The sequence below is a fragment of the Amblyraja radiata genome, chromosome 22 (genome assembly GCF_010909765.2).
Source record: "Amblyraja radiata isolate CabotCenter1 chromosome 22, sAmbRad1.1.pri, whole genome shotgun sequence".
Lineage (NCBI taxonomy): Eukaryota > Metazoa > Chordata > Chondrichthyes > Rajiformes > Rajidae > Amblyraja > Amblyraja radiata.
The window spans coordinates 41,863,232-41,887,804 of NC_045977.1; the positions used below are offsets into that span (position 1 = coordinate 41,863,232).

General features: G+C 48.1%; 1 protein-coding gene across 14 annotated transcripts in view; it reads left to right on the forward strand.

The window, feature by feature from the left end:
* Positions 1–24,573, forward strand: part of rbfox1 (RNA binding fox-1 homolog 1) — a 778,480-nt gene that overhangs the window by 686,261 nt on the left and 67,646 nt on the right. For all 14 annotated transcript variants that reach the window (XM_033041154.1, XM_033041151.1, XM_033041153.1 and 11 more), the window contains one exon: positions 4,980–5,033. In XM_033041154.1, coding sequence (XP_032897045.1) covers positions 4,980–5,033 — 54 coding nt within the window. The remainder of the gene's footprint in view (positions 1–4,979; positions 5,034–24,573) is intronic.

The following is a 24,573-nucleotide window of genomic DNA, read 5'->3' on the forward strand; positions in this document are numbered from 1 at the left end:
TAACAGAAAGGTTTCAAACAGACTGGCAGGCCATTGGTGGCTGAAAAAAGATTTTGTGCATTTTACAATCGAAAAGAAACTCAAGATTGATATTCAGAATTCAACTGGGTTACAAATTCCAGTGGGAACTTACAACACTTGAGTCTGAAGAAGGGTCCCAACCCGAAACGTCACCTATCCATGTTCTCCACAGATGCTGACTGACCCGCTGAGTTACTCCAGCACTCTGTGAAACGTCACCTATCCATGTTCTCCACAGAAGCTGCCTGACCCGCTGAGTTATGGTGCAGCAGCATCTATGGAGTGAAGGAAATAGGCAACGTTTCGAGCTGAAACCCTTCTGGAAATAGGCAACGTTTCGGGCCGAAACCCGGAAGGGTTTCGACCCGAAACATTGCCTATTTCCTTAGCTCCATAGATGCTGCCTGACCCGCTGAGTTACTCCAGCACTCTGTGAAACGTCACCTATCCATGTTCTCCACAGATGCTGCCTGACCCGCTGAGTTACTCCAGCATTCTGTGAAACGTCACCTATCCATGTTCTCCACAGATGATGCCTGACCCGCTGAGTTACTCCAGCACTCTGTGAAACATCACCTATCCATGTTCCCCACAGATGCTGCCTGACCCGCTGAGTTACTCCAGCACTCTGTGTCTATCAAGAGTCCATCAAGTTTTATTGTCAAATGTCCCAGATAGAACCATGAGATCCTTACTTGCAGCAGCACCACAGAATATGTAAACATAGTACACTGTAAATAATATATTAAGTGAGAGTTAAAAAGTTCAGTGTGTGTTCAGGAAAAAGTTTGGGATAATCTGGTCACGTGTGGTGCTGCAGTAAGTAAAGGGGCTGTCCCACTTGGGCGACCTAATTGGCGAGTTTAGAAGAGTTTGAAATAATGACTGTTGAAGACCTCCTTCGACTATGTTGAAGACCAGCTTCGACTAACTTCGGGAAAATTGGACACCGAATAGTGGAGAGTGAAGACGACCTCCTTCGATCTCCTTCGACCTCCCTTCGACTATGATGAAGACTATCTACGACGACCTTCGACTACCCTCGATTACCTACGACTAACATGCCGACCTACTACGACTAAACCTACGAGTAAAACAAGTATCGATTTTTTTCCATGGCGACCTTTTTTTACTCGCGGGCATTTTTTAACATATTGAAAAAACTGCCGCGACCTGGCTGAGGCCTCGAGTACGCGGAGAGCACTCTCGAGCATGAAGGAGAGTTACGAAGACCTCCTAGGACCTCGTGTCGACCGTGCTGCGAGTATGAGAACTCGCGGATTAGGTCGCTGTCCCATCTGGGACATATGACAATAAAACACTCTGAGCTCTTGACTCATTTCCTCCAACTTTCACCCCAGTTATATTTGCAGCGTTTGTACGTGGCTTGTCCCTGCACAGTTTCTTTGACAAAGGAACGGTTTTGACAGCACAGATCTGCAGCCTTTGTGATGGGGGATGGTTGATGGGCCAGATGGTTGACAATCCAGGCCACGTCTCCTTCTCAGCACCTCCGCTGACCTACTTGTCGTGGTCCCTGTTCACCGCCGCCCGCAGGCCACACCGGCCTGGTTGTCCAGCCAAGCGGACTGACCAGTGAGTGACAAATAGGTCTCGAGTGGCATCTCCTGCTGCTGCCCTCCCGCACCTCTACGATGGCTCTCTGACAGCAGGCTGCTGAAAAGGGCACACAATCACACATCCCTGGTGATCTGACGTTAAACAGTCACGTCAGCCGTCCTCCATGTAGGGAATAACACCCAGGGTCAGCCACGACCGAGAGGACGCCGAAGAAGAAGGTGATACATAGATACAGAGAAAATAGGTGCAGGAGTAGGCCATTCGGCCCTTCGAGCCTGCACCGCCATTCATTATGATCATGGCTGATCATCCAACTCAGTATCCCGTACCTGCCTTCTCTCCATACCCCCGATCCCTTTAGCCACAAGGGCCACATCTAACTCCCTCTTAAATATAGCCAATGAACTGGCCTCAACTACCCTCTGTGGCAGAGAGTTCCAGAGATTCACCACTCTCTGTGTGAAAAAGTTTCTTCTCATCTCGGTCCTAAAGGATTTCCCCCTTATCCTTAAGCTGTGACCCCTTGTCCTACACCCCTGACTTCCCCAACATCGGGAACAATCTTCCTGCATCTAGCCTGTCCAACCCCATAAGAATTTTGTGCGTTTCTATAAGATCCCCCCTCAATCTCCTAAATTCTAGCGAGTATAAGCCAAGTCTATCCAGTCTTTCTTCATATGAAAGTCCTGACATCCCAGGAATCAGTCTGGTGAACTTTCTCTGCACTCCCTCTATGGCTATAATGTCCTTCCTCAGATTTGGAGACCAAAACTGTACGCAATACTTCAGGTGTGGTCTCACCAAGACCCTGTACAACTGCAGTAGAACCTCCCTGCTCCTATACTCAAATCCTTTTGCTATGAAAGCTAATGATCTGAAGGTAGACACAAAATGCCAGAGTAACTCAGCGGGACAGGCAGCATCTCTGGAGAGAAGGAATGGGTCACGTTTCTGCTCGAGACCCTTCTCCCCAGAGATCCCGCCTGTCCCGCTGAGTTGCTCCAGCTTTTTGTGTCTATCTTCGGTTCAAACCGGCATCTGCAGTTCCTTCCGACACATTCTGTCTGATGATCTGGAACAGTTGGACAAGATTTAAATAATTCCCAGGGTGGAGGTGCCCAAAACCGCAGGCCACGTTCTCCCCGTGACCCGCGTGGGTTTTCACTGGGTGCTCCGGTTTCCTCCCACAGTCCAAAGACGTACAGGTTTGTAGATCAATTGGCTTTGGTACAAGTGTAAATTGTCCCCAGTGTGTGTAGGATAGTGTTAGTGTGCAGGGATCGCTGGTCGGGGCTGACTCGATGGGCCGAAGGGCCTGTTTCCGCGCTGTATCTCTAAACTAAACTTAACTAAGATCACGAAAACAAAAGCTTTCCACTACCTCAAGGCACGTGACAATAATGAACTTACAGCACTTTGGTGAAGATAGACACAAAAAGCCGGAGTAACTCAGCGGGACAGGCAGCTTCTCTGGAGAGAAGGAATGGGTGACGTTTCAGGTCGGGACCTTACTTCAGCATTTCGTGTCAATCTTTGGTGTAAATGGATTTAAGAGAGAGTTAGATAGAGATCTAGGGGCTAGTGGAGTCAAGAGATATGGGGAGAAGGCAGGAACGGGTTATTGATAGGAGACGATCAGCCATGATCACAATGAATGGCGGTGCTGGCTCGAAGGGCCGAATGGCCTCCTCCTGCACCTATGTTTCTATGTTTCTATGTTTCTATGTAAACCAGCACCTGCAGTTCCTCACTACACACAGCACTCGCTGGATGTCAGCTGTAGTTCCCCCTTCACTACAACAAGAGATTATAATACATCAGGTAGAAGCACCATCGTTAGACTTGATTATCCAAGATAATGATGTCTCGGCACAAAGCTCATAGACGAGACAAAGCAAGGCTTAATTGCTGTTATTCTCATGATAAATGAAGACTTGCCCACGTCAGGACTGGAAGGTTGGATGATCCAACTATCAGAGGGAGTGGGATGCAGATAAAAAACGAGGCAACCTTTCAGCTGTGAACATCGATCTGAGCCTCCGAGGATTTTTCCTGGACAAATTGAGAGACCATTAGCGTAACTTAGCGTCTGGGAGAAATCTGTCAGGTCTTTGTTGGCCATGGCTGCAGCATACGAGTTGCATTCAAATCACTTAGACTGGGAGCCCTAATGGGGGGAGTAATCAATGCTGCTCTCACATGGAAACTGCTTTAATTAGATGCATGGGGGCAAAGCTGCGAAAGGGGCTTAACGAAACCGCGTCTGACTTTCTCCCAGATAAGGCTCATTATTTATGTTGTGACAAAGATGCCCAAACTCAAACACCCGCAACAGCAGGATGCATTAAAGGCCCGGGAAAGATGTCAGCCCGTAACACGGACCTGCAGATATTCTCATTAATGTGCATCTCATCTCCAGCACAGTCTTGAAAGAGAAACGCAGTGATTAGCAGACGTGGGAATTCAAGTGTTCGGCAGCATTCGCTTATAGCCCGGCACCAGTTATTTATATTAGGAGAAAACATGTAGCAGTGCCATTAGCAGAATACTACTTATGTTCTCTATTTTGTAACCCAGCGTGTAAAGTTTACTTTAGTTTAGTTTAGAGATACAGCGCAGAAACAGGCCATTCAGCCCACTCAGTCCGTGCCAACCAGCAATCCCCGCACAGTAACACTGTCCTACACACACTAGGGACAATAGACAATAGACAATTTCCTCAAATTTATATTTAGACCAAGCCAATTAACCTACAGACAATAGACAATTGGTGCAGGAGTAGGACATTCGGCCCTTCGAGCCAACACCGCCATTCAATGTGATCTAAAGTCTAAAAAAGTGACCCATCCATGTTCTCCACAGATGCTGCCTGACCCGCTGAGTTACTCCAGCACTCTGTGAAACGTCACCTATCCGTGTTCTCCACAGATGCTGCCTGACCCGCTGAGTTATGGTGCAGCAGCATCTATGGAGTGAAGGAAATAGGCAACGTTTCGAGCTGAAACCCTTCTGGAAATAGGCAACGTTTCGGGCCGAAACCCGGAAGGGTTTCGACCCGAAACGTTGCCTATCTCCTTAGCTCCATAGATGCTGCCTGACCCGCTGAGTTACTCCAGCACTCTGTGAAACGTCACCTATCCATGTTCCCCACAAATGCTGCCTGACCCGCTGAGTTACTCCAGCACTCTGTGAAACGTCACCTATCCATGTTCTCCACAGATGCTGCCTGACCCGCCGAGTTACTCCAGCACTTTGTAGCTTTTTTTTGTTGTAAACCAGCATCTGCGGTTCCTTGTTTGGCTGCATAATTAGTTTTTACTCTCTGATTACTGAAGTCCACGTGACGTAACCTAATTTCCTTCTCTCTGTGTCTTCAGGGTGGAAGTTAAACCCAGTTGTGGGAGCAGTGTACAGCCCTGAATTCTATGCAGGTAAGGCAAACTACATCCATTCTCAATCCAAAGTGTGAACGTCATTGGTCCCATACTGTCTTGTCAATGCAGCCTGGTGTCTTGTAATGAGCCTGTCCCACTTAGGTGATTTTTTGGGCGAATGCAGGCGACAGTGGCGACAATTGTTGCGGTCGTAGGTTGTCGCCCGGTGTCCCCAGGTGTCGCCAGGTGTCGCCAGGTGTCGCCAGGTGTCGCAGGTGAATTCCGTAAGAAGTCCCTGGCAGTCGCCTAAGTGGGACAGGCCCATGAGGCTTCTGCTCCTACTCATCAAATTAATTCCAAGTGACAAAGACAGTAACAGTTGTACAGGTGAGCTGTCCCCACCTGTTCCACAGGTACAATGCCTTGGCTCCATGTCACTTCATCAGTGAATGTGTACTGCCTTTGCATAATGGAGGCAAAAATCTAACGTCATTCTTTAAATTGTGTCAATTGCAAGCAGGAGCGAATGTGATGGCCACAAACCATTGCTCCGTCTATCATTTGGCTGTGGCCAAGGATGCGTGGATGGAGAATATCTAACTGCTGCTTAATTTGGGTGCCATCTTGGTACAGCGAGTCTGTTTCATGGGATGATGTCTGCGTAAACCTGCCGTGGATCTTGTAGGTGTTGCAGGCCGGTTTTTGATTTTAGTTTAGTTTAGAGATACAGCGCGGAAACAGGTCCCTCGGCCCACCGAGCCCGCGCCGACCAGCGATCTCCCCGCACACTAACTCTACCCTACACACACTAGGGAGAGTTTACATTGAAACCAAGCCAATTAACCCACCAACCTGCACGTCTTTGGAGTGTGGGAACGGTGTGAAGATCTCGGGGGAAACCCAGGGAGAACGTGCAAACTCCGTACAGACAGTTACCCGTAGTCGGGATGGTACCCGGGTCTACTGGAGCTGTGAGGCAGCAACTCTACCGCTGTGCCACCGTGCTGCCCTTGATGTCAACATATTATGTGTCACGCTGTTCCCCAATCTGCAATGAACCCAGTGACCTGTTCTTCACCGCACTGAATGTCATAGACTCAGAGTAATACAGCCTGGGAACAGGCCCTTCGGCCCAACTCGCCCCTTCGGCCCAACACGTCCCAGCTACAATAGTCCAACCTGCCCGCGTTTGGTCCCTATGAATGAATGAATGGATGAATAAGTTTATTGGCCAAGTATATTCACATACAAGGAGTTTGCCTTGGTGCTCCGCCCGCAAGTGACAACATGACAGTTAGGAATGACGCATAGAACTATTCCCCCCAAACCTGTCCTATCCGTGTACATGTCTAACTGTTTCTTAAACAGTGTTGACAAGGACGTTACAGAGGCCGCAACTCTCATACTCGTACTCCGGCTGAACGTTGATGGGGAAAGTGATTGCACAGCTAGATGTTTTTCAAATGTATATTCTTTAGGAATCAATTTCGCCCGCATGAGATAATGATGTTTTAGGATTAGTCACGTTGCTTTAAACCGTCGCCCCCGCTGGGCTTCCACTGGCCACGTACTATTACAGGGGCTGGAATTATGATTGTAAATCAAACAAATGTGTTTGGGAATTTGTATGTGTTAGACTCATTGTTTCATTTCAAACTAAGCTAGATTGTTCGATGCCACCTTGGGTAAGCATTTACCTTCCTGCTTATTGTTCATTGAGGTAACCCTTTCCCCTACTGCAACAGCGAGAGAGACTATCCCTGCGTACGCTCATCTTACTAACACTTAATCCTCAAATCCACAGGTGAAAAGCTTTCTGAATTTGAATGTAGACAAAAATGCTGGACAAACTCAGCGGGTGAGGCAGCATCTATGGAGCGAAGGAATAGGTGACGTTTCGGGTCGAGACCCTTCTTCAGACTGGTGTGGGGGTGGGGGGGAAGAAAGGAAGAGGCGGAGACAGTGGGCTGTGGGAGAGCTGGGAAGGGGAGGGGAAGGAGGGAGGAAGCAGGGACTACCTGAAATTGGAGAAGTCAATGTTCATGCCGCTGGGGTGTAAACTACCCAAGCGAAATATATGAGGTGCTGCTCCTCCGATTTGCGGTGGGCCTCACTCTGGCCATGGAGGAGGCCCAGGACAGAAAGGTCGGATTCGGAATGGGAGGGGGAGTTGAAGTGCTGAGCCACCGGGAGATCTGGTTGGTTATTGCGAACCGAGCGGAGGTGTTGGGTGAAGCGATCGCCGAGCCTGCGCTTGGTCTCACCGATGTAGAGCAGCTGAACCTAGAGCAGCGGATGCAATAGATGAGGTTGGTGGGGGTGCAGGTGAACCTCTGTCGCACCTGGGATTTGAATCGTAACTTTCAAAGAGAGGCACTTTCAGAGCAGATACCAGTTTTCCTCCAAATCTGATTTCACTCTCATTGAAACTCAACTATTTATCAAGTGTACAGAAATAGTCCACTGATCCCGTGTGCAAGAGACAACCATCTCCTCCCCTCCCCTCCCCTCTCCTCCCCTCCCCTCTCCTCCCCTCTCCTCCCCTCTCCTCCCCTCTCCTCCCCTCCCCTCGCCTCCCCTCTCCTCTCCTCCCCTCTCCTCCCCTCTCCTCCCCTCTCCTCCCCTCTCCTCCCCTCCCCTCCCCTCTCCTCTCCTCTCCTCCCCTCTCCTCCCCTCCCCTCCCATCTCCTCTCCTCTCCTCCCCTTTCCTCTCCTCCCCTCCCCTTTGCACATACAGATAGCCGGAGAAAGGGGAGTCAGGGGATATGGGGGAGAAGGCATTAACTTGTCCAAGTTAAACCCCTGTCCCACGGTACGAGTTCATTCCAAGAGTTCTCCCGAGTTTGCCCAGATTCGAACTCAGAGATTTACGGTAATGGCCGCTCGTCGGTACTCGGGGCTCTCGTGGACATTTTTTGCTGCCTGACCCGCTGAGTTACTCCAGCACTCTGTGAAACGTCACCTATCCATGTTCTCCACAGATGCTGCCTGACCCGCTGAGTTACTCCAGCACTCTGTGAAACGTCACCTATCCATGTTCTCCACAGATGCTGCCTGACCCGCTGAGTTACTCCAGCACTCTGTGAAACGTCACCTATCCATGTTCTCCACAGATGCTGCCTGACCCGCTGAGTTACTCCAGCACTCTGTGTCTCTAGTTGATTCCTCTGTGAGTGAGCAGTGGAATGAAACATCGCAGGCTCAATTCAATAAAATTAATTTCCCAATTAGCCTTGCCCAATAAACAGCTTGAGGTCAGACAAACTCAATTTGGAAATTGATCCATAACTCTGGCCATTTCACACATAACATGCGTGGTCTAAACCACAAGCACCGGCTTGAAGCAAGTGGGAGGAACATTTGAACTGGGAGGAATGATTGGAAATTTGCCGCAGATTCTGCACCTTTTGTAGTTGCGTCTTGTTCAGTCAGATTTATGAGCAGGAGTAACAATTACCCGAGTGCATGAATATGATTAAGGTGAACTGTGAGATAATTAATTCAAGAAACTTCAAGCCACTTCTTTTCAGCTGCACTTTGAGTTTGTGAAGTCTTTTTGGCGAATGTTCTGCTGTTACATTGTCACATAAAGCGCAGCGGTAGAGTTGCTGCCTCACAGCGCCAGAGACCCGGGTTCCATCCTGACCATGGGTGCTGTCTGTATGGAGTTTGTACGTTCTCCCCGTGACCAGCGATCCCCGCACACTAATAACCCTGTCCCACGGTGCGAGTTCATTCGAAGAGCTCTCCCGAGTTTAAAAAAATCAAACTCGTGGTAAGTACGGAGAATGAACGTAGTCGGAGCTCGGGGACGTCTCTTAGCGCTAACGGCAGGTACTCGGGAAGACTCGCTAATGGCAGGTAAGCTCGGGAAGACTCGTGAAGATTTTTCAACACGATGAAAAATGTCCACGAGATCCCCGAGTACCGACGAGCGGCCATTACCGTAAATCTCCGTGTTCGAATCAGGGCAAACTCGGGAGAAATCTTGGAATGAACTCGTACCGTGGGACAGGGGTTTTACACTATCCTACACACACTAGGGACAATTTGCACATACCAAGCCAATTAAACTACACATACCTGTGTGGGAAGGAACTGCAGATTCTGGTTTAAACTGAAGATAGACACAAAATGCTGGAGTAACTCAGCGGGACAGGCAGCATCTCTGGAGAGAAGGAATGGGCGACATTTCGGTTCAAGATCCTTCTTCAGACCAGTTAGGGAGAAGGGAAAGGAGAGATATAGACGGTGATGTGGAGAGATAAAGAACAATGAATGAAAGGGAGGCAAAAAAGTAACGATGAGAAAGGAAACAGGCCATTGTTAGCTGTTTGTTGGATGAGAACGAGAAACAGGTGCGACTTGGGTGTGGGAGGGACCTGTACGTCTTTGGAGTGTGGGAGGAAACTGAAGATCTCGGAGCAAAACCCCATAGATCACAGGGAGAACGTGCAAACTCCGTACAGACAGCACCCATAGTCGGGATCGAACCCGGGTCTCTGGCGCTGCCCTTCAGAAATAGAAATCTGTTTGGGAGTAGTTAATTTTGGAATCTAAATCTTGATGATACATTGTGGAAGAATATTGCAATGGTGATTCCCGTAAATAACACCTGCTGGTGACCTGTCTGCAAAGACCAGACTCTGAGCGATCCTCACTTTCATTTTTTCACTTTAAAACAAACTGGATATCAATTTCAAAACTGAAGAAGCTCGTCTGGTGTGCTGGCCAGTTTACAGATGTAATCTGGTCAGGCACCAGAGGGCAATCTCTACAATAATTCCTCTCATGGGGAAGAGTTCGTGCTCCACTGACCCGTAGCGCGGGAGAAGTTTGTAGCATTAATCCGCGCGCTCTCTCTCACACAGAGCTCTATGTCTCTCGACTTGAAGCTTCAGAAATGTTCACAAGAAATAACAAGAAATAATAAGAAATGGCACAAGACCAAGTTGAACATTTGTTGTGTTCCTGACAACAAGATTACTCTTGAAATATAGAAACTAGGAACTGCAGGCGCTGGTTTATCAAAGGAAATACACAAAGTGCTGGAGTAACTCAGAGGGTCAGGCAGCATCTCTGGAGAACATGGATAGGTGGCATTTCGGGTTAGGACCCTTCTTCAGTCTACAGCACGGTTTCAACCCAAAACGTCACCTATCCATGTTCTCCACAGATGCTGCCTGACCCGCTGAGTTACCCCAGCACTGTGTGAAACGTCACCTATCCATGTTCTCCACAGATGCTGCCTGACCCGCTGAGTTACTCCAGCACTGTGTGAAACGTCACCTATCCATGTTCTCCACAGATGCTGCCTGACCTGCTGAGTTACTCCAGCACTCTGTGAAACGTCACCTATCCATGTTCTCCACAGATGCTGCCTGACCTGCTGAGTTACTCCAGCACTCTGTGTAGCTTTTTGTAAAACAGCATCTGCAATTCCTTGTGTCACCGTATGGAATGGTCAATGGTCATTTGTAAGTGAAGACGGAAGATTCTAGTGTTTAATAAGGAACTGCAGATGCTGGAAAAATCGAAGGTAGATAAAAGTGCTGGAGAAACTCAGCGGGTGAGGCAGCATCTATTGAGCGAAGGAATAGGTGACATTTCGGGTCAAGACCCTTGAAGAGACCCTTAGATGGGGGTAAGTAAGTTATATGTATATCCAAGTTGTGCATCATAGGATTCATGTTAAGGGCCTGTCCCACTTGGCGAGGTTTTCGGCGACTGCCGGCGTCATATCGGTGTCGCCAAAAGATTTTGAACATTTCAAAATCCAGCGGCGTCAGAAAAAATGTTGCGAAGCTTGAAAAAACCCCGCGCGTCAATACGTGATCACGCCGCGTCACGCCGCGAATTATTCACCGACCTGATCAGTCCATGATGCCGGCAATCGCCGAAAAAATCACCAAGTGGGACAGGCCCGTTAAGGTTTACCGCTCCGCAGCCTGCTCTGACAGAATGTTCAATCACTGAAATAAGCTGGCGGGTATGATCGACAATAATAATAATAATAATGGATGGGATTTATATAGCGCCTTTCTAATACTCAAGGCGCTTTACATCGCATTATTCATTCACTCCTCAGTCACACTCGGTGGTGGTAAGCTACTTCTGTAGCCACAGCTGCCCTGGGGCAGACTGACGGAAGCGTGGATGCCAATCTGCGCCTACGGCCCCTCCGACCACCACCAATCACTCACACGTATTCACACACATTCACACACAGGCAAAGGTGGGTGAAGTGTCTTGCCCAAGGACACAACGACAGTATGCACTCCAAGCGGGATTCGAACCGGCTACCTTCCGGTTGCCAGCCGAACACTTAGCTCATTGTGCCATCTGTCGACCCACACAATGTGGGTAGACCTTGCAGCGTGTGCCTTCAGTGGCTACTGTCAACTGGTGGGATCACCATTCATCATTGCCACCCGACAGCTTTGTTAGAACAATAGACAATAGACAATGGGTGCAGGACCAGGCCATTCGGCCCTTCCAGCCAACACCACCATTCAATGTGATCATGGCTGATCATCCACAATCAGTACCCTGTTCCTGCCTTCTCCCCATATCCCCTGACTCCGCTATCTTTAAGAGCCCTATCTAGCTCTCTCTTGAAAGTATCCAGAGAACCTGCCTCCACCGCCCTCTGAGGCAGAGAATTCCACAGACTCACCACTCTCTGTGCGTAACAGTGTTTCCTCATCTCCGTCCTAAATGGCTTACCCCTTATTCTTAAACTGTGGCCCCTGGTTCTGGACTACCCCAATGATACCCCCCCCCCCGCGAACATGATACGTCATGTTCTTTCTCTTGTTTTTCCAACTTATTTATGACGGTTAAAGATGTCTTAAATCACCAGTCTCTCCTCAGATGCATCATTCTTTTCCCACCCCTTTTTGCCGGCTGGTAAACCTTTAATTGTTTCAGTGGTACGGAAACTCTCTTAAGGGCCTGTCCCACTTACGGGATTTTTTTCGGCGACTTGCCGACACCCGTCATAGTCGCAGCAGGTTGCCGAAAATGGCTGCGACTATGATGGGAGTCGGCAACTCGCCGAAAGAAATCTCGTAAGTGGGACAGGCCCATTAGGAACTTCATGAGAGAACATTTCTAGTTTACATTAATTAATGCCGAATCATTTTCCACACTGGTAGCAAATGCCAATGATTCGGGCTTTGCATTCTAAATGCTTCTTCACAAACACACGTTCCACTATTTGAAAACACATCTAATTTTAACATACACAAATTGAGACAATAGACAATAGGTGCAGGAGTAGGCCATTCGGCCCTTCGAGCCAGCGCCACCATTCAATGTGATCATGGTTGATCATCCACAATCAGTACTGTTCCTGCCTTCTCCCCATATCTCCTGACTCTGCTATCTTTAAGGGCCCTATCTAGCTCTCTTTTGAAAGCATCCAGAGAACCGGCCTCCACCGCCCTCTTTTGGCAGAGAATTCCACACAATTCTCTGAGTGAAAAAGTGTTTCCTCATCTCCGTTCTAAATGGCTTACCCTTATTCTTAAAATGAGGCCCCTGGTTCTGGACTCCCCCAACATCGGGAACATGTTTCCTGCCTCTAGCGTGTCCAAACCCTTAACAATCTTATATGTTTCAATGAGATCCCATCTAATCCTTCTAAATTCTAGAGTATACAAGCCCAGCCGCTCGATTCTATCAGCATATGACAGTCCCGCCATCCCGGGAATTAACCTGGTGAACCTACGCTGCACTCCCTCAATAGCAAGAACGTCCTTCCTCAAATTTGGAGGAATATGGGGAGAAGGCAGGAACAGGGTACTAATTGTGGATGATCAGCCATGATCACATTGAATGGTGGTGCTAGCTCGAAGGGCCGAATGGCCTACTCCTGCACCTATTTACAATGTTTCTATGTTCTGAGGTACAGTGGAACTCCTTTTTTGCACACAGTTCTGTATGATCTTACCACAAGATCTTACCACAACATAGGCACAATGATATTCAAGTTCAGAATGGCCATAAGTGTCAAGACTGCTTGGGGTGTGACACCTAGCTGCATTTTAAACGTACAATGTTTAAGTTTTAGTTTTGGACAGACAGCGTGGAAACAGCCTCTTCAGCCCACCGAGTCCGTGCCGACCAGCGATCACCCCCGCACACTAACACTATCCAACACACTAGGGACAATTTTATAGCTTTGACCAAAGCCAATTAACCTACAAACCTGCACGTTTTTGGAGTGTGGGAGGAAACCGGAGCACCCGGAGAAAACCCACGCAGGTCACGGGGGAGAACGTACAAACTCCACACAGACAGACACAAAAAGCTGGAGTAACTCGGCAGGGCAGACAGCATCTCTGGGGAGAAGGAACGGGTGACATTTTGGTTCGGGACCGTCCTTCAGTGGTACCGAGAGTCAGGATCGAACCCGGGTCTCTGGTGAGGCAGCAACTCTACCTGCTGCGCCACCGTGCCCCTCAGGAAGGCAGATTAATATCTAAATGGCGTCAAGTTGGGAAAAGGGGATCTGGGGGTCCTTGTTCATCAGTCACTGAAAGTAAGCATGCAGGTACAGCAGGCAGTGAAGAAAGCGAATGGCATGTTGGCCTTTATAACAAGAGGAATCGAATATAGGAGCAAAGAGGTCCTTCTGCAGTTGTACAGGGCCCTAGTGAGAACACACCTGGAGTATTGTGTGCAGTTTTGGTCCCCTAATTTGAGGAAGGACATTCTTGCTATTGAGGGAGTGCAGATTTACAAGAGTAATTCCCGGGATGGCGGGACTGTCATATGCTGAGAGAATGGAGCGGCTGGGCTTGTACACTCTGGAGTTTAGAAGGATGAGAGGGTATCTCATTGAAACATATAAGATTGTTAAGGGCTTGGACACGCTAGAGGCAGGAAACATGTTCCGATGTTGGGGGAGTCCAGAACCAAGGGGCCACAGTTTAAGAATAAGGGGTAAACCATTTAGAACGGAGACGTGGAAACACTTTTTCTCACAGAGAGTGGTGAGTCTGTGGAATTCTCTGCCTCAGAGGGCGGTGGAGGCAGGTTCTCTGGATGCTTTCAAGAGAGAGCTAGATAGGGCTCTTAAAGATAGCGGAGTCAGGGGATATGGGGAGAAGGCAGGAATGGGGTAGAAACATAGAAACATAGAAATTAGGTGCAGGAGTAGGCCATTCGGCCCTTCGAGCCTGCACCGCCATTCAATATGATCATGGCTGATCATCCAACTCAGTATCCCGTACCTGCCTTCTCTCCATACCCTCTGATCCCCTTAGCCACAAGGGCCACATCTAACTCCTTCTTAAATATAGCCAATGAACTGGCCTCGACTACCCTCTGTGGCAGAGAGTTCCAGAGATTCACCACTCTCTGTGTGAAAAAAGTTCTTCTCATCTCGGTTTTAAAGGATTTCCCCCTTATCCTTAAGCTGTGACCCCTTGTCCTGGACTTCCCCAACATCGGGTGCAATCTTCCTGCATCTAGCCTGTCCAACCCCTTAAGAATTTTGTAAGTTTCTATAAGATCCCCTCTCAATCTCCTAAATTCTAGAGAGTATAAACCAAGTCTATCCAGTCTTTCTTCATAAGACAGTCCTGACATCCCAGGAATCAGTCTGGTGAACCTTCTCTGCACTCCCTCTATGGCAATAATGTCCTTCCTCAGATTTGGAGACCAAAACTGTACGCAATACTCCAGGTGTGGTCTCACCAAGGTACTGATTGGGGATGATCAGCCATGATCGCATTGAATGGTGGTGCTGGCTCGAAGGGCCGAATGGCCTCCTCCTGCACCCATTGTCTATTGTATTATCCTGAATTAATTCACTCCTCATAATTCCATGTTGCTTATGTCTAATTTGAGTTGCAGCATGAAACTTTCCCCCACAAATACAGTCATAACACAGCCGTGTTGTTGACAGCAGTTAACGTGCGTGCCACACCGCGGTGCCAATTAGGAGGCGACTGCTTGTAGCTTGATGGAGATCAGCTTCATCATCAGGGCAGGTAGTTACCGAATTACTGAGCAAGAACCCTGACAAGCAGGGACAAAAATTAATATACTCATTATAAAAGAAAAATATGCATTGGTGCAAACAGTTACTGGGAAACTATAACAGCTGTTTGCTTTTTATATTCAAGGAGTCTTAGTTAATTTCATAAAATATTCAGAGACTAAGTACATTCATTTTCCTTTTATAGTTGGCTACCTTATACATTGGAGGAAGTTGCATAATTAAAATCCGGCATTTACATAAACAGAAGACTAACAATTATTTTGTGTTTGAGGGGAGAGTGGAGATCAGAGGTTTTTCTTTGAATTTTAATAGCCCTGTCCCACGGTACGAGTTCATTCCAAGAGCTCTCCAGAGTTTAAAAAAAAAATCAAACTCGTGGTAAGCATGGAGAATGAATGTAGCGGGTACGTCGGAGCTCGGGGACGTCTCTTAGCGCTAACGGCAGGTACTCGGGAAGACTCGCTAACGGCAGGTAAGCACGGGAAGACTCGTGAAGATTTTTCAACACGATGAAAAAATGTCCACGAGAGCCCCGAGTACCGACGAGCGGCCATTACCGTAAATGACACTTCTTCATTCTAAAGATGGGTTTCAATCCAAAATGTCACCTATCCATGTTCTCCAGAGATGCTGCCTGACCCGCTGAGTTACTCCAGCACTCTGTGTAGCTTTTTGTAAACCAGCATCTGCAATTCCTTGTCACCTTGTGGAATGTTCAATGGTCATTTGTAAGTGAAGACGGAAGATTCTAGTGTTTAAGAAGGACCTGAGATGCTGGAAAAATCGAAGGTAGATAAAAGTGCTGGAGATGAACTCGTACCGTGGGACAGGGCCATTAGATAGAGCTCTTAAAGATAGCGGAGTCAGGGGATTATGGGGAGAAGGCAGGAACAGGATACTGATTGGGGATGATCAGCCATGATCATGTTGAATGGCGGTGCTGGCTCGAAGGGCCGAATGGCCTACTCCTGCACCTGTTGTCTATTGTTATACTTTATGTTTTGAAACATACGAGGAATTTGATTTGCCGTACAGTCCCACCATTACACCAATAGCATCACCCAGCCACATCCTGTAGAGCCACAACTCCTCTTTATCACCACAATCACGTCTCCCTCCGCCTCCATCCAACCAGATCCCTCCCATCGGCTTTACATTTCACTCCTCCTCTTCTCTCCTTTTATCATCCTTTCATCTCCTCACCTCCAGCCTTTGTCACTTGGATAGATAGATTCTTGATTAGTACGGGTGTCAGGGATTATGGGGAGAAGGCAGGAGAATGGGGTTAGGAGGGAGAGATAGATCAGCCATGATAGAATGGCGGAGTAGACTTGATGGGCCGAATGGCCTAATTCTTCTCCTCCTTATGACCTGATGACTTACTCCACCCCTCTGCCAATCAACCACCTCACCTGTATCCACCTATCACTTGCAAGGCTTTGTCCCAATCCCACCTTTCTTTTCCAGCTATCTCCCCCCTCCCTACTCCATAGATCCGGAGAAGGGTCCCGACCCGAAACGTCATGTGTCCATTCCCTCCACAGATGCTGCCTGACCCGCTGAGTTCCTCCAGCACGTGGTGTTCAGCTCAAGATCCCAGCATCTGCAGTTCCTTGTGTCGAGAAAAAAAAATAATTTCACTCTCTCATCTCTCCACAATCTATACAAGGTTAAAATTCCTTTTAACATAATAATAATAATGCCTGCAGGGTTCATATAAGTGTTTAATTCATTTTATTGATAATAGCTCCACATTATCAGGAGACATTCAGTGTCTGATCAATAATGGCAATGAATCCTTTTTATTTCCCATCTTGTGAATGGGTTTCTCTTCTTGTGTGTCTGCTCAGCAGTGTGGACATATCCCCATTAAAACCAGCCCGCACATCCATAGATGATAACATATTCTTATCTTCTGGTCAAGAAGATCTTCGTCAGCCAGAGTATCGTGTCGTAAAGTTGGGAGGTCATGTCGCAGTTTTCTATAAGACGTTGGTGAGGCCACATTTAGAGAATTGCGTTCAGTTCTGGGCACCGTGTTGTAGGAAAGATGAATGGATGATTAATTTTATTGGCCAAGTATATTCACATACAAGGAATTTGCCTTGGTGCTCCACCCGCAAGTGACAACATGACACGCAGTGGCAGTTAGGAATGACCCACAAAACATTCAACATCAATAATAAAACATTTTTGATTAAACATGTGAATTAAATAAAATACCAGAGCAAATATGTTGTAGAGGTTGAAAGGGTTCAGAGAAGATTTACCCGCATGTTCCCAGGACCTGAAGCACTGACCTATAAGGGGAGGGTAGACATGCCAAGGTAGGAGAATGAGGGGGGGTCTTATCGAGGTGTCATGAGAGGAATACATAGATCAGATAAACACACACGGTCTTTGGCCCAGAGTTGGGGAATCGAGAACCTGAAGACACAGGCCCTTTGGCCCACATTGCCCTTGCCGACCAAGGTAGTCCCACTATCTTGTGTTTGGACCATATCCCTCTAAACCTGTCCTATCCATGAACCTGTCCAAATGTTTCTTAAACATTGCAATAGTCCCTTCCTCAACTACCTCCTCCAGCAGCTTGTTCCATACACCTATAACCCTTTGTGTAATTAGGTTACCCCTCGGGTTCCCATTAAATCTTCCCCCCCCCCCACCCATCGCCCCCCCCCCCCCCACCCATCCCCCCCCCCCCCCCCCATCCCCCCACCCATCCCCTCACCCATCCCCCCCTCACCTTAACCTTGTACATATGCAGTGAGGAAGCTGGATTGCATTAAAGCTTGGTTTGGGAACGGCTCTGCCCAAAACCACAAGAGTTGTGCATGTGGCCCCCTTGTACTTGAGTCTCGTTGTGCCATTCCCACACCGATCTGTCCTGGGCCTCCTCCATTGTCAGAGTGGGGCAAAATGCAAATTGGAGGAACAGCACCTCATATTTCGCTTGGGCAGCATTCAGCCCAGTGGTATGAATATTAATTTCTCTAACGTTAAGTAACCCCAGTATTCCCTCTCTCTCTGTCCCTTCAGCAACCAAGTTGCACCAGCTTCTTGTTCTCACCCAGCAAACAATGATAGACACAAAAAGATGGAGTAACTCAGCAGGACGGGCAGCATCTCTGGAGAGAAGGAATGGGTGCTGTTTCGGGTCAAGACCTTTCTTCAAACAACTAACAATGGCCAGTTTCCTTTCTCATCGTTACTTTTTTGCATATCTTTCACTCATTGTTCTTTATCTCTCCACGTTGCCGTCTGTATCTCTGTTTTCCCTTTCTCGTGATTTTCAGTCTGAAGAAAAGTCACCCGTTCCTTCTCTCGAGAGATGCTGCCTGTCCTGCTGAGTTACTCCGGCATTTTGTGTCTGTCTTCTGGCAGAGGTGACCGGTGACTACACTCCTGACTTTGTTCCATTCCAGAGATGCCTGCAATCTTGCTTATAGACAATAGACAATAGGTGCCATTCGGAGTAGGCCATTCGGCCCTTCGAGCCAGCACCGCCATTCAATGTGATCATGGCTGATCATCCCCAATCAGTACCCCGTTCCTGCCTTCTCCCCATATCCCCTGACTCCGCTATCTTTAAGAGCCCAATCTAGATCTCTCTTGAAAGTACCGGCCTCCACCACCCTCTGAGGCAGAGAATTCCACAGACTCGCCACTCTCTGTGAGAAAAAGTGTTTCCTCGTCTCCGTTCTAAATGGAGATAAATAAATTTACTACCAAGAATTCACACTCATCTTTTCCAGTTTTAGGAGTGATTAAGAAGATAAGCAAATCCAATTAAAGATTAAAATTTCATTCAATATCTATTAATTAGTTTAGTGCATATAGGAAAGAAGAGAAATTGATTGGATTATTAAAACTTAATAAAATCTCCAGACAATTTGAATCCTTCCATTTGTAAGGGATATTTATCTAGAAAATTATTAAATCAAAAGCTGATAGTTGTTCTTCCCTCATACCATACACAGATCTACATCGGTGAGACCAAGTGCAGGCTCTCCACAGATGCTGCCTCACCCGCTGAGTTTCTCCAGCATTTTTATCTACCTTCGATTTTTCCACACACACACACACAATTCCAGTTCTTTCACAAGAGAAATTGATCCTGCTTCTTGTGATGTTTAAGAAAGAACTGCAGATGCTGGAAAAATCGAAGGTAGACAAAAATGCTGGAGAAACCCAGCGGGTGAGGCAGCATCTATGGAGCGAAGGAATAGGTGACGTTTCGGGCCGAGACCCAGAAGGGTCTCGAGCCGAAACGTCACCTATTCCTTCGCTCCATAGATGCCACCTCACCCGCTGAGTTTCCAGAAGGGTCTCGACCCGAAACATCACCTATTCCTTCGCTCCATAGATGCCGCCTCACCCGCTGAGTTTCCAGAAGGGTCTCGACCCGAAACATCACCTATTCCTTCGCTCCATAGATGCTGGAACGGGGTACTGATTCTGGATGATCAGCCATAATCACATTGAATGGCGGTGCTGGCTCGAAGGGCCGAATGGCCTACTCCTGGACCTGTTTTCTATGTTTCTTAAGGGGTTGGACAGGCTAGATGCAGGAAGATTATTCCCGATGTTGGAGAAGTCCAGAACAAGGGGTCACAGCTTAAGACTAAGGGGGAAATCTTTTAGGACCGAGATGAGAAAAACAGTTGAGGCCAGTTCATTGTCCATATTTAAGAGGGAGTTAGATGTGGCAGTTGTGACTAAAGGGATCAGGGGGTATGGAGAGAAGGCAGGTACAGGATACTGAGTTGGATGATCAGCCATGATCACATTGAATGGCAGTGCTGGCTCGAAGGGCCGAATGGCCTACTCCTGCACCTGTTTTCTATATTTCCATGTTTCTAACCTTTCCTATCCATGCACCTGTCCTAGTGTCTTTTAAACGGCAGATTTTATGAAATTTCTTGCCCTCAAACTCAAAGAGATTTGGACTGTGAACGCCAAAATGTAGATGGTCTTGTTACGAGTTGGATAGCTGAAGAAACTCAGGCTGGTTTATATTATTTGGTGCTGGGGGTTTGGATCTGTTGAAGCGTTCAGCTGCAGTGTGTTATGGCGGATTGTTTGGGCCACATTAATTTCAGATCCTATCCCCGTGGATTATTTTTGGAACCAGTGTCATGCATGAAATGTAACAAGCGCTTTCACACTTTTGCCCATGTCTCTGTTTTCCAGTCAGGTGCGCCTCCAGGTTGCTTGTTCCCGCTCGTTCCCACTGCCATTGCACAGCCTCAGAATTAAAGGGCGCTCTTTTAGAAAGGAGGCGACGAGGAGCTTCTTTAGTCAGAGGGCGGTGAATCTGTGGAACTCGTTGCCACAGAGGGCTGTGGAGGGCAAGTCAGTGGAGATTTTTAAAGCAGAGGTTGACAAATTCTTGATTAGAACGGGTGTCAAGGGTTGTGGGGAGAAGTCAGGAAAACGGAGATGAGGACACACTTCTTCTCACAGAGAGTGGTGAGTCTGTGGAATTCTCTGCCTCAGAGGGCGGTGGAGGCCGGTTCTCTGGATACTTTCAAGAGAGAGCTAGATAGAGCTCTTAAAGATAACGGAGTCAGGGGATATGCTGGCTCGAAGGGCCGAATGGCCTACTCCTGCACCTATTGTCTATTGTCTATTGTCTATTGTCTAAAAGCAAGATTGCAGGCACCTCTGGAATGGAACAAAGTCAGAAGTGTAATCACCGGTCACCTATTGTCTAACGGGATTAGGAGGGAAAGATAGATCAGCCATGATTGAATGGTGGAGTAGACACGATGGGCCGAATGGCCTAATTCTGCTCCTATGACTTGTGAACTTGTAACTTGTGACTGAATCAAAGGGTGTGCGTGCTTGTAATTCAGCCGTGGGCTGGCCTGTGTACAATGGTGTGTAATGATCCAGGTGACTGCCCACATTTGCAGGCTAACTGGCATCAGACAGCTGCCTGGGTGGGCTACTCGCATTCCCACCATCAGCTTTGCACCATTTGGAGGTTTTGACTTTGGAAATTAGTTCTGCTCTGGCTTGCCGCGATGTGGTTATTGTCATTGATGGCTGGTGACCTCTATAAACGTATCAACCCGCTCCTGGCGCATGCCCTCTCCTCTGCACTCAAGGTCTTTTTCATTTTAGCCATGGATGGTGAAATAACATTTAAGATCGGATTGAATTGATTGAAAGATACAGCCTGGAAACAGGCCCTTCGGCCCACCGAGTCCGTAGCGACCTTTGATCACCTGTTCGCACCAGTCCCATGCTATCCCACTTTCTCATCCACTCCCTACACACGAGGGGGCAATTTACCGAGGTCCGATTAACCTACAAACCCGCGCGTCTTTGGGATGTGAGGGGGGGGGGGGGGGAAACCGGAGCACCTGGAGGAAACCCACGCAGTCACAGGGAGAACGTGCAAACTCCACACAGAGTGCGCAGCTGTAGGGCAGCACGGTGGCGAAGCGGTAGAGTTACTGCCTCACAGCGCCAGAGACCCAGGTTCGAACCTCACTACGGGTGCTGTCTCTACGGAGTTTGCACGTTCTCCCCGTGACCTGCGTGGGTTTTCTCCGGGTGCTCCGGTTTCCTCCCACACTCCAAAGACGTGCAGGTTTGTAGGTTGGTACACAAAATTGCTGGAGAAACTCAGCGGGTGCAGCAGCATCTATGGAGCGAAGGAAATAGGCAATAGGAAATAGGCAACGTTTCGGGCCGAAACCCAAGGGTTTCGGCCCGAAACGTTGCCTATTTCCTTCGCTCCATAGATGCTGCTGCACCCGCTGAGTTTCTCCAGCATTTTTGTCTACCTTCGATTTTCCAGCATCTGCAGTTCCTCCTTAAACACAGGTTTGTAGGTGAATTAGTTTCTGAAATTAGTCCCCAGTGTGTGTAGGATAGAATGGATGTGGGTACATGGTGATCGCTGGTCGGCACGGACTCGGAGGGTAGAGGGGCCTGTTGCCTCACTGTATTTCTAAACCAAGCCAAAAGGATTAGCAATAGGATTTGAGTATAGGCGCAGGGAGGTTCTACTGCAGTTGTGCAGGGTCTTGGTGAGACCACACCTGGAGTATTGCGTACAGTTTTGGTCTCCTAATCTGAGGAAAGACATTCTTGCCATAGAGGGAGTACAGAGAAGGTTCACCAGACTGATTCCTGGGATGGCAGGACTTTCATATGAAGAAAGACTGGATAGACTCGGCTTGTACTCGCTAGAATTTAGAAGATTGAGCGGGGATCTTATAGAAACTTACAAAACTCTTAAGGGGTTGGACAGGCTAGATGCAGGAAGATTATTCCCGATGTTGGGGAAGTCCAGAACTAGGGGTCACAGTTTAAGGATAAGAGGGAAGTCTTTTAGGACCGAGATGAGAAAATCATTTTTTACACAGAGAGTGGTGAATCTGTGGAATTCTCTGCCACAGAAGGTAGTTGAGGCCACAGTTCATTGGCTATATTTAAGAGGGAGTTAGATGTGGCCCTTGTGGCTAAAGGGGTCAGGGGGTATGGAGAGAAGGCAGGTACAGGATACTGAGTTGGATGATCAGCCATGATCATATTGAATGGCGGTGCAGGCTCGAAGGGCCGAATGGCCTACTCCTGCACCTATTTTCTATGTTTCTATGTTTTTAAAATGGTGTTTATTGGGATGCTGTTTCTAAATTTATCTCAGCTCATCCGTGAGGAGAGGTTCTCGCGGAGGTTTTTGGGTGGGAACCGATGCTGTTGGTGACTAATGGCTCAGAGCTGGAGCTTACAGTGGGACACAACGAAAAATGTTGCTCGTTACTTCTTCTCTCTGAAGGAAGAGTGACGTGAACAAATGAGGCAGAGTGGAGATTTGGTTCTGCTGCCTGAAGATTGCGGAAAGCACTTTAGCGCGCCTCTGCTGTTTGACGCCCTGTGTATGAATTGTATTTGAATGCCTGCCAAAACATTTTCAAATTAGAACTGGTTTCTTTCTAGTTCCAACTTCAAATGATATTCATCAGCTTTTCTGAGATAACAAATGGTTGCACTTAATTTCTGACTCACTGGTTGGAAAATTATCAAAGTAAAATTATTCAAATGCTTATAATGTAGTACAGATAAAATATCATACTAGTAAACTTATTTTCTCACAAAGCTTCATTGGTTTCTGTTACCAGTGGTACGTCTTTATACTAAAGCGATCGTCAGAGTCTGTTTTCCAGGTGGAAAAGTTAAATACTGGAGGGCAGAGCGTTAAAGGGGCAAAGTTTAAAGGAGACTAGACCGTGGGCCCCACGGGTCCCGTCCCCTCAATGGGGGGGGGGGGGGGGGGGGGGGGGGGCCTGCAGCGTCACTCACAAACTAACCACCCCCCCCACACACACACACACACACTAACCACCACACACACACACACACACACATACACACACACACACACACACACACACTAACCACCCCACACACACACACACACACACACACACTAATCACCCCACTCACACACACACACTAACCACCCCACACACACACAAACTAACCACACCCCCCCCCCCACACACACACACACACACTAACCACCCCACACACACACACACACACTAACCACCACCCCCGCACACACACACACACTCACACACGCACTAACCACCTCACACACACACACACACACACACACACACACACACACACTAACCACCACCCTTGATATCATATTAACAATATTCATGCACTCCTTTTACCCCATCCCCGCCCTATCCACTCACGCATAGCCCCCAACTCACAGGCAGGTTTTTTTTACACAGAGGGTGGTGGGTGCCAGAGGTGGTGGTGGAAGCAGATACGATAGTGGTGTTTAACCAGCGTAGAGTCATAGAGGTGTGCAGCATGGAAACAGGCCCTTCGGCTCATCTTGTCCATACACATGGACATAGAACAGTACAGCACGGAAACAGGCCCTTCGGCCCGCAATGTCCATGCCGAGCTTAATGCCAGGTTAAACTAATCTCCTCTGCCTGCACGTGATCCGTAGACCTCCATTCCCTGCATGTCCATGTGACTGTGAAACACCGCTATCGTATCTCCCTCCACCGCCACCCCCGGCAGTGCGTTCCAGGCACCCACCACCCTCTGTGTAAAATCAACACTTGCCCCGCACATCTCCTTTAAACTTTGCTCCTCTCACCCTAAAGCTGCGCCCTCTGGCCTTTGACATTTCCACCCTGGGGAGAAGGTTCTGACCAATGATCTTAGAGCGGAGCAAGACGGTCCACTCCGCGAACAAGCCGCAGTGGATGATGGGTAAACTTCAGCGCCATTCCGGTAACCGGTTTCTAGCATGGCGGTGTGATCTACAAGCGCAGCGTACTGCTCCGCTATAATCGCAGCGTGCTTCGTAAATGCCGCAGCTCCACACTGTAATATTTTGTCTGGGGTTTCAGACTGAGCTACTCTTGCAGAGGGTTGACGGATTTTCCTTGCTAAAGGATTACCTGCGACCCGAACAAAACCTCAACTCCCCTGTACGCTGGATCAGCCATAACCCAGGGCAAAGTGAGCGCGCACTGAACCAATGTTAGTGCAGGAACTGCGGAGAGGATTAACTATTTGTTTCGCCCCCTTCAG